Source organism: Oncorhynchus nerka, linkage group LG2 (genome assembly GCF_034236695.1).
Source record: "Oncorhynchus nerka isolate Pitt River linkage group LG2, Oner_Uvic_2.0, whole genome shotgun sequence".
NCBI lineage: Eukaryota > Metazoa > Chordata > Actinopteri > Salmoniformes > Salmonidae > Oncorhynchus > Oncorhynchus nerka.
In genome coordinates, this window is record NC_088397.1 from 52808375 (window position 1) to 52817928 (window position 9554).

Consider the following 9554-nt stretch of genomic DNA (forward strand, 5'->3'; position numbering starts at 1 on the left):
AGGTAGTCAGCTTGCCACGCAGTCTCCTTGTAGAGTGCAATGTAATCGGCCATAATCGGTGTCCAAAAATACCGATTACCGATTGTTATGAAAACTTGAAATCGGTCCTAATTAATCGGCCATTTCGATTAATTGGTCGACCTCTAGTGTGTACAGCCTGCACAAAAAACAAAGCAGAGCTCATGCCTTTCAAGCAACTTTTTTCAAATCATCAGAGTCGCATCATGCACCCTTACAATGTTGTAAAAATCAAGACATATAGCTCAATGTTTGTTGAACAACTAAAGTTACATGAATAACTTTAAATTAAGCATATAGGAATACCTATTTCTTTGTTAACCGCTGAACACAGAATAGACGAATGTGCACACTCCCTCAAATCGTTTGGAGAAAATAAATTGTCTATATTATTCAGCTTTGTTCAATTGTATTCTTCATACCATAAAATAATGCCATGGAACTCAGAGCAAATCTTGTCTGATAAATTAACTAGTGTAGCCCACAGCCATTTGGGATAGGCAGATCAGGGCCTAACATAAGGACAACTCGGGGGATAGTATTCTGTTCTTCTGAAATATACTACATTGTCTCATATCATGTTTCTTTAGACCTGTCTAAAATAAATTATAGATTTATTGTGAAGGTGTAGGCTATATTACATGGATTTATTAGACTTGTTAAAATGTAGATGTTCCAAAGGTCTGCATCAGTGGCTTGTGTGGAAGCCAGGAGATGCTAAATGTGTTTATGTTAATTAACAGTCAATTACCGTGAGACTGACAGTTATTTGCTTGACAATCATCGGCTGACGAAATTCCGTGGCCGTCACAGCCCTAGACACACTCATGCCACTTCGATACAGCTATGACCGGAAGTGATTTTTATAGCAGGTTAGGAGAGCATTTTTGCTAACCCTTTCCCTAACCTTAACCAAATGTTCATAACCTGCTACGTTAATTATCTTAACCTGCTGCGTAAATTCTCGTAACCTGACACGAAAAAGTAACTTCTGGTCATAGCTGTATCGAAGTGGTGTGAAAAGAGTGTTTCTCTGGTTCTCAAAGACACTCATGGGGGTGTCCACTGAAAGTTGACTAGCAACAAGAAACGGGGTCCCAAAAGACACCCACCATGAGGACACACTCAATTTGACCCAGAAAAGGCTAACCAGAATAAAAAGCAACATATAATATGGAGTTAAAAGTAAGTGGAGTTAAACAAAGGGGAGAACATAATATAAAAGGCTTTGTTAACAAAGTTTAAATAAAAATTCCACCCAAAAACTGCATTTTGTTGATATAGTCCCAAATGGTTTTGCATGTCAGCATGTCAGCAATCAGCTTTTCAAGATGTATTACTTCCATAATACAGAAATACAGTCTGTATTTCTGTATTTTCATATATATATATATATATATATATACAGTGCCTTGCGAAAGTATTCGGCCCCCTTGAACTTTGCGACCTTTTGCCACATTTCAGGCTTCAAACATAAAGATATAAAACTGTATATTTTTGAGAAGAATCAACAACAAGTGGGACACAATCATGAAGTGGAACGACATTTATTGGATATTTCAAACTTTTTTAACAAATCAAAAACTGAAAAATTGGGCGTGCAAAATTATTCAGCCCCTTTACTTTCAGTGCAGCAAACTCTCTCCAGAAGTTCAGTGAGGATCTCTGAATGATCCAATGTTGACCTAAATGACTAATGATGATAAATACAATCCACCTGTGTGTAATCAAGTCTCCGTATAAATGCACCTGCACTGTGATAGTCTCAGAGGTCCGTTAAAAGCGCAGAGAGCATCATGAAGAACAAGGAACACACCAGGCAGGTCCGAGATACTGTTGTGAAGAAGTTTAAAGCCGGATTTGGATACAAAAAGATTTCCCAAGCTTTAAACATCCCAAGGAGCACTGTGCAAGCGATAATATTGAAATGGAAGGAGTATCAGACCACTGCAAATCTACCAAGAACTGGCCGTCCTTCTAAACTTTCAGCTCATACAAGGAGAAGACTGATCAGAGATGCAGCCAAGAGGCCCATGATCACTCTGGATGAACTGCAGAGATCTACAGCTGAGGTGGGAGACTCTGTCCATAGGACAACAATCAGTCGTATATTGCACAAATCTGGCCTTTATGGAAATAGTGGCAAGAAGAAAGCCATTTCTTAAAGATATCCATAAAAAGTGTCGTTTAAAGTTTGCCACAAGCCACCTGGGCGACATACCAAACATGTGGAAGGAGGTGCTCTGGTCAGATGAAACCAAAATGTAACTTTTTGGCAACAATGCAAAACGTTATTTTTGGCATAAGAGCAACACAGCTCATCACCCTGAACACACCATCCCACTGTCAAACATGGTGGTGGCAGCATCATGGTTTGGGCCTGCTTTTCTTCAGCAGGGACAGGGAAGATGGTTAAAATTGATGGGAAGATGGATGGAGCCAAATACAGGACCATTCTGGAAGAAAACCTGATGGAGTCTGCAAAAGACCTGAGACTGGGACGGAGATTTGTCTTCCAACAAGACAATGATCCAAAACATAAAGCAAAATCTACAATGGAATGGTTCAAAAATAAACATATCCAGGTGTTAGAATGGCCAAGTCAAAGTCCAGACCTGAATCCAATCGAGAATCTGTGGAAAGAACTGAAAACTGCTGTTCACAAATGCTCTCCATCCAACCTCACTGAGCTCGAGCTGTTTTGCAAGGAGGAATGGGAAAAAATTCAGTCTCTCGATGTGCAAAACTGATAGAGACATACCCCAAGCGACTTACAGCTGTAATCGCAGCAAAAGGTGGCGCTACACAGTATTAACTTAAGGGGGCTGAATAATTTTGCACGCCCAATTTTTCAGTTTTTGATTTGTTAAAAAAGTTTGAAATATCCAATAAATGTCGTTCCACTTCATGATTGTGTCCCACTTGTTGATTCTTCACAAAACAATACAGTTTTATATCTTTATGTTTGAAGCCTGAAATGTGGCAAAAGGTCGCAAAGTTCAAGGGGGCCGAATACTTTCGCAAGGCACTGTATATATATATATATATATATATATATATATATAGAGAGAGAGAGAGAGCGATAAAGAGATAAAATAGGAGCTTAGCAAATCAGATAACAACTCTAATACTCCGTAGGCATCAGCAGCCAGAAAGTCATTAGAGGGTTTGGGGACTAATGCTCAAAGATCATTTTCTGTTTTATATAGAATCACAAGCCAATACACTGAGGGTACAAAACATTAGGAACACCTGCTCTTTCCATGACATAGACTGAACAGGTGAATCCAGCTGAAATCTATGGTCCCTTATTGATGACACTTGTTAAATGCACTTAAATCAGTGTAGATGAAGGGGAGGAGTCAGGTCAAAGAAGGATTTTTAAGCCTTGAGACAATTGAGACATAGATTGTGTATGTGTGCCATTCAGAGGACGAATGGGCAAGACTAAATATATAAGTGCCTTTGAACAGGGTATGGCAGTATGTGCCAGGTGCACCAGTTTGAGTGTATCAAGAACTGCAACAGTCCTGGGTTTTTCACGCTCAACTGTTTCCTGTGTGTATCAAGAATGGTCCACCACTCAAAGGACATCCAGCCAACTTGACACAGCTGTGGGAAGCTTTGGAATCAACATGGACCAGCATCCCTGTGGAACGCTTTCGACACCTTGTAGAGTCCATGCCCCGTCGAATTGAGGCTGTTCTGAGGGTAAAAGGGGGTGCAATTCAATATTAGGAAAGTGTTCCTAATGTTTTGTACACTCAGTGTATTTCTATTGTATCATTTGTACCTTACTTTAAAGCTGTAGTTTTATAAGTGATCTGCCATAATAACTATGCATGTAGATGCCACATGGACAGGAGAGGACATTAGATGTTGGTTATTAACTGATTAACTGGACAAAATCCATTCAAATAGTAATGATTGTTCTCATCCTTTTTACAGTAGAGAAAACAAAGCCATGCTGGACAAATTTAAATGTAACCTGGTATGCACAAAAACAAAAATAACACTGTTAGACTTGTTTTATAGTAATAATAATTTCCTTATGTTCTTCTGACCTTTGGTGTGTTGTTGGGTGTGACCAATTAAATGTTGTATCATGGTCTCTGTGTCTAATCAGACCCATGCCAATTTACCTCATGTCCTAGTCTTTGAGGATTTCAGAGCAATCGTGACATTTAAGTCCTGATGCTTTGGGGCTCATTAAATACACACATGGTTAGCTACCTTGACACACTCTCTCTCTCTCTCTCTCTCTCTCCATCTCTCTCTCTCTCTCTCTCTCTCTCTCTCTCTCTGACATAGTTAAAAGGGCAATCTGCAGTTGCTTCATCCATTTTTGGACTTAAATTAGTTCAAGTTGAATTAGTTAAAGGTACCGATTTATTATTGAAGAATATAACTTATAAATGCCGCATGAGCTTAGTTCAACTGTCGTACAAGATCAGAACACCAAATATAAACTTGTTTCACTCCAGTGTTTGTAAACAAAGCAAACTATACTTTCAATATCATGCATGGTCAGCCCTTCCTTGGAGCTGTTTATGAATTTAAGAGTGGTTGCATTTCTCCAGCCCTATAACTCAGCTTTTTTTCTTTACAGAAACAGGGGTGGGGAAGATGCTTTGTTATTGTTTCCACTGCTGATTGCTCCTTTAATTATGAAGGCTCCATTGATCACTCTGGGACTAAGTGTGCTTTATAAAGGTCAAATCTGCCACAGGCTCATGCTTCATCAGTCAGAGTAATACATTAGCCAAGCGTTTTGTGAATACTTCACACATGTAGGCTACGCTTCACAAAGCAAAGTAATCAAGAGAGAAGAGTATGAAAAGGCCAGCTGTTTCCACAGTGCCATGCCCCCTTTAATAAGAACCAAAAGAACTTAACAGCAATCACCAACTGAAGCCATCCCACTGACCATCATTCATTAATGACAAAACAGGGCCCAGCATCACCGACAGCACCAGCTCAATGCAATCACAGCGCAGTATGACTTTTGGTCAAGGCCCCCAGTTTATTTAACTAATTTAGGTTAAAATAAAGATAATGGTATAATTCTACAAAGCTGCCTTCTCATATTAGAGGTTGGTTCGGTTAAAGATGAGTGAGAGCAATGTAGGCTAGAGGATGCTCTTTGGTAGCCTCCTAAAAAAACGTTCCAGTAGCCTAACCTAAGTGTCTCCTTTTTGGACTCGGATGATCACCAGTCAGTCTTAATTTGCGCCATTCGGAATAGACTATACACACCGGAACTCATAGGGCCTAAATGAGAACACAAACTCCAAAGCCTATGGAAAGTGTATGCAGTGCCTGTGTAAAAAAAAAGAGAGCGGCACATGTACCTTAAATCTACCATAATACTATAAGCCTAGGCCACTGATGAGTTATATCAATCAACTATGTAGGCCACTCTTAATTGGTATGTGAATGGATGAATGAGTTCATGCGCGCTTGGTTCTAACAGAATTGTTGTGTACACCGGTCTCTCTTCCGGAACACACCCACTCTCCTCTCAGTGCCCACTCGAGTTCGCTCGGAGTGAGGATGAAGGTGCAGAACATTCGGACCCTTTCTCTCATCCTGTGTATGATATCCTACCTGCTTGTGGGAGCCGCGGTGTTCGACGCCCTCGAGTCCGAGACCGAGAGCTCGAAGAAAAAAATCCTGGAACAAAAGCGCAATGAGCTGAAGAAGAAGTACGGATTCACTCAGGACGACTACCGGGAGATCGAGAGAGTGGTTCTACAGTCGGAGCCACATCGCGCGGGGAGACAGTGGAAATTTGCGGGATCTTTTTACTTTGCCATCACTGTTATCACAACAATTGGTAAGTTAATTTGATATGTCTCGATGTTTTATGGGTTTATTTGCTCTATAAGTTAAACCATGCATACTGGTATGACTAACCACAACAAATCTGTTTTTACATGTAAAAAATAAAAAATTCCTCTAGCCTAGAGTTTATCCTTACGGGCGCTGAGTGACTGGTGCTGCACTTTGGTTTGAATTATTAGCAAAACTGGAAGTTATAAAGGGTTGCATGATAGATACTACTGTTCTAGAGAATAAAATAACATAGACCCCTATATATACAGCACCAGTCAAAAGTTTGGACACACCTAATCATTTCCGGGTTTTTCTTTATTTTACTATTTTCTACACTGTAGAACAATAGTGAATTACGTCACAATTATGAAATAACACATATGGAATCATGTAGTAATAAAACAAAGTGTTAAACAATTCAAAATATATTTGAGATTTGAGATTCTTCTAAGTAGCCACCCTTTGCCTTGATGACAGCTTTGCTCACTCTTGGCATTCTCTCAACCAGCTTCATAAGTTAGTCACCTGGGATGCACTTCCATTAACAGGTGTGCCTTGTTAAAAGTTCATTTGTGCAATATTCTTTCCTTCTTAATGTTTGAGCCAACCAGTTGTGGGTTGGTATACAGAATATAGCCCTATTTGGTAAAAGACCAAGTCTATATTATGGCAAGAACAGCTCAAATAAGCAAAGAGAAACGACAGTCCATCATAACTTTAAGACATGAAGGTTAGTCAATGCGGAAAATGTCAAGAACTTTGAAAGTTTATTTTATGTGCAGTCGCAAAAACCATCAAGCGCTATGATGAAACTGGCTCCCATGAGGACTGCCACAAGAAAGGAAGACCCAGAGTTACCTCTGCTGCAGAGGATACATTCATTAGAGTTAACTGCACCTCGGATTTCAGCCCAAACAAATGCTTCACAGAGTTCAAGTAACAGACACATCTCAACATCAACTGTTCAGAGGGGACCGCATGAATCAGGCCTTCATGGTCGAATTGCTGCAAAGAAACAACTACTAAAGGACACCAATATGAAGAAGAGACTTGCTTGGGCCAAGAAACAATAGCAATGGACATTAGACTGGTGGAAATCTTTCCTTTGGTCTGATGAGTCCAAATTTGAGATTTTTGGTTCCAACTTCCGTGTCTTTGTGAGACGCAGAGTAGGTGAACGTATGATCTCTGTGTCACGCCCTGACCTTAGATCCTTTTATGTCTCTATTTTGGTTTGGTCAGGGCGTGAGTTGGGGTGGGTATTCTATGTTCTATGTTGTAGTTCTATGTTTTGGCCGGGTAGGTTTGAGAACCATACTTAGGCTGCCCTTTTCCCACCTGTGTTTGTTGGGAAGTGTACTTTGTTTAGGGCACATAGCCTTTAGCTTCACGGTTTGTTTTTGTAGTGTTTATTGTTTTGTTCGGCGTCATTTTCCAAATAAAGAGAAAATGTACACTCACCATGCTGCACCTTGGTCCTCATCTTTTAACGGCCGTGACACTCTGCATGTGTGGTTCCCACCGTGAAGCATGGAGGAAGAGGTGTGATGGTGTGTGGTTTCTTTGCTGGTGACACAGTCTGTGATTTATTTAGAATTCAAGGCACACTTAACCAGCATGGCTACCACAGCATTCTGCAGCGATACGCCATCCCGTCTGGTTTGCACTTAGTGAGACTATTGTTTTTCAACAGGACAATGACCCAACACACCTCTAGGCTGTGTAAGGGCTATTTGGTGGCAGGTAGCCGTATATTTAGATTTGTTTAACACTTTTTTGGTTACTACATGATTCCATATGTCATAGTTTTGATGTCATCACTGTTATTCTACAATGTAGAAAATAGTAAAAATAAAGAAACTCTTGAATGAGTCGTTGTGACCAAACTTTTGACTGGTACTGTATATCTATATATCTATAACAAATGTTTTAAAGAGTTACTGTGTTTGTCTGTGTGTCCATGTACACACCCCTTACAAAAAAATGTTTGCAGATTTGAAGCTGTAATAAAAGTGCAGTAACTACAGTCGACTGTGATGGTTGGACACAGTAATTGCAGAATAACTGCAGTCATACTGCACTCTGACAGCAATATGTTTTCGTAATGGACATGTGTCTATAACTATGATATTCTGCAGGTTATGGACATGCTGCTCCAGGCACAGACTCTGGCAGGACATTCTGCATGTTCTATGCTGTTCTGGGCATCCCACTGACGCTGGTCATGTTCCAGAGCATGGGGGAGAGGATCAACACGTTAGTCCGCTACCTCCTATGCAGGCTCAAGTGCTGCATGGGATTACGGTGGACTGATGTGTCCATGGGGAACATGGTGCTGGTGGGCCTCCTGTCCTGCATGAGCACCCTCTGTGTTGGGGCAGCAGCCTTCTCCCACTTTGAGGGCTGGACCTTCTTCCATGCCTACTACTACTGCTTCATCACGCTCACCACCATCGGCTTTGGGGACTTTGTGGCCCTGCAGAAGAAGGAGGCCCTCCAGAGGAGGATTCCCTATGTGGCCTTCAGCTTCATGTACATCCTGGTGGGGCTGGCTGTGATCGGGGCTTTCCTGAACCTGGTGGTGCTGCGCTTCCTCACCTATAGCACACAGGAGGGAACCAGGAGCCTGGAGGTGGAGCGAGAGGAGCAGGCAGCAGTGCCTACGAGGCCATGGGGTGGGAAGGCGGTGGAGGAGGCAGATGTGGAAGCATCAGCACGGGACAGAGTTGATGGGATGGAGCAGAAAGAAGCTGAGGATGGGCATAGTAGCCGCTGCAATTTCTCCCTTTCCATGGATGGAGGCACCAGTCGTACCAACCTCATCCCCTGTCCATCTGAGGAGCTCAGGGGGACCCCTGGGGTCAGGGAATCTGCTAAGCACCCTGAGTTCTGCATCAGCGCCCTCTGCTCCTGTATGTGCTTCAGGCTGTGTGCCTGTGACAGCCCCTTTCCATCCCGCTGTGAGCACTCAGGCTGTCACAGCAACCCTCTCTTCTACAACTCCATCTCCTACAGGGTGGATGAAGCCTCTTGCAGCTCCAGGGGCACCTCAGCCCAGTCCTCCCCCAGCAGCGGTGCCCTTTTCCTGGGGATGAGCAGTCCTCACACACGGAGGAAGTCAGTGTAGCTACCTGGATTGTTGGGATTGACTCTGGACTGAAGTTGCCTTTGTTCTTATCTTTTGATGTGAATCTCTGAGAGGAATACAGTGCAGACAGAGATGCTACTGATTCTCTGAAGGTGGAACAAATTGTTTGTTTTTCCTGTTAAAAAAAGGTAGCATTTACAGGTTTCAGGTTGCGCTTCTCTGTTTATTTTTACAGTCAAAATGTAGCTTTTACAGATATCCTGTTCTGCATTGTATTTAGCAATTTCATTTTTTTCTATAGATAAAGAGATGATTTATACAGGTAAAGATTGTATAAAATTGTGAAATAAAAATGTAATACATCTTCAATATGTTTATTTTCTTGAAAGAATCTCCATTATTTGTAGTATATGCTTTCTTGACAAATGAATGAAAGTTGAAAATATGGGCATTATGATGGAAGTACTTTACTGCACACAAGAGGAAAAGATCTGTTCCCCAGACCTGCATTCATTTGCTTATTGAGCAATAGCTTACATTACACATAAATGATAAAATATCTAAAAGTGTTGTATGAATAGACTTGTTACCATCTCTACGTTTCATCACTATA

General features: G+C 41.4%; 1 protein-coding gene across 1 annotated transcript; it reads left to right on the forward strand.

Moving 5' to 3' along the window:
• The first annotated feature begins 5494 nt into the window (after positions 1–5494).
• Positions 5495–9230, forward strand: LOC115145642 (potassium channel subfamily K member 15-like). The gene is made up of 2 exons (XM_029687164.2): positions 5495–5854; positions 7992–9230. The coding sequence occupies exons 1-2, from the start codon at positions 5572–5574 to the stop codon at positions 8978–8980; spliced, it is 1272 nt and encodes a 423-aa protein (XP_029543024.1). The 5' UTR covers positions 5495–5571; the 3' UTR covers positions 8981–9230.
• The last annotated feature ends 324 nt before the right edge of the window (positions 9231–9554 follow it).

Coding starts and splice junctions, on each gene's coding strand:
- LOC115145642 (XM_029687164.2), top strand. CDS start 5,572: ATGAAGGTGCAGAACATTCGGACCCTTTCTCTCATCCTGTGTATGATA. Junction 5,855..7,991: donor CACTGTTATCACAACAATTG/GTAAGTTAATTT, acceptor GATATTCTGCAG/GTTATGGACATGCTGCTCCA.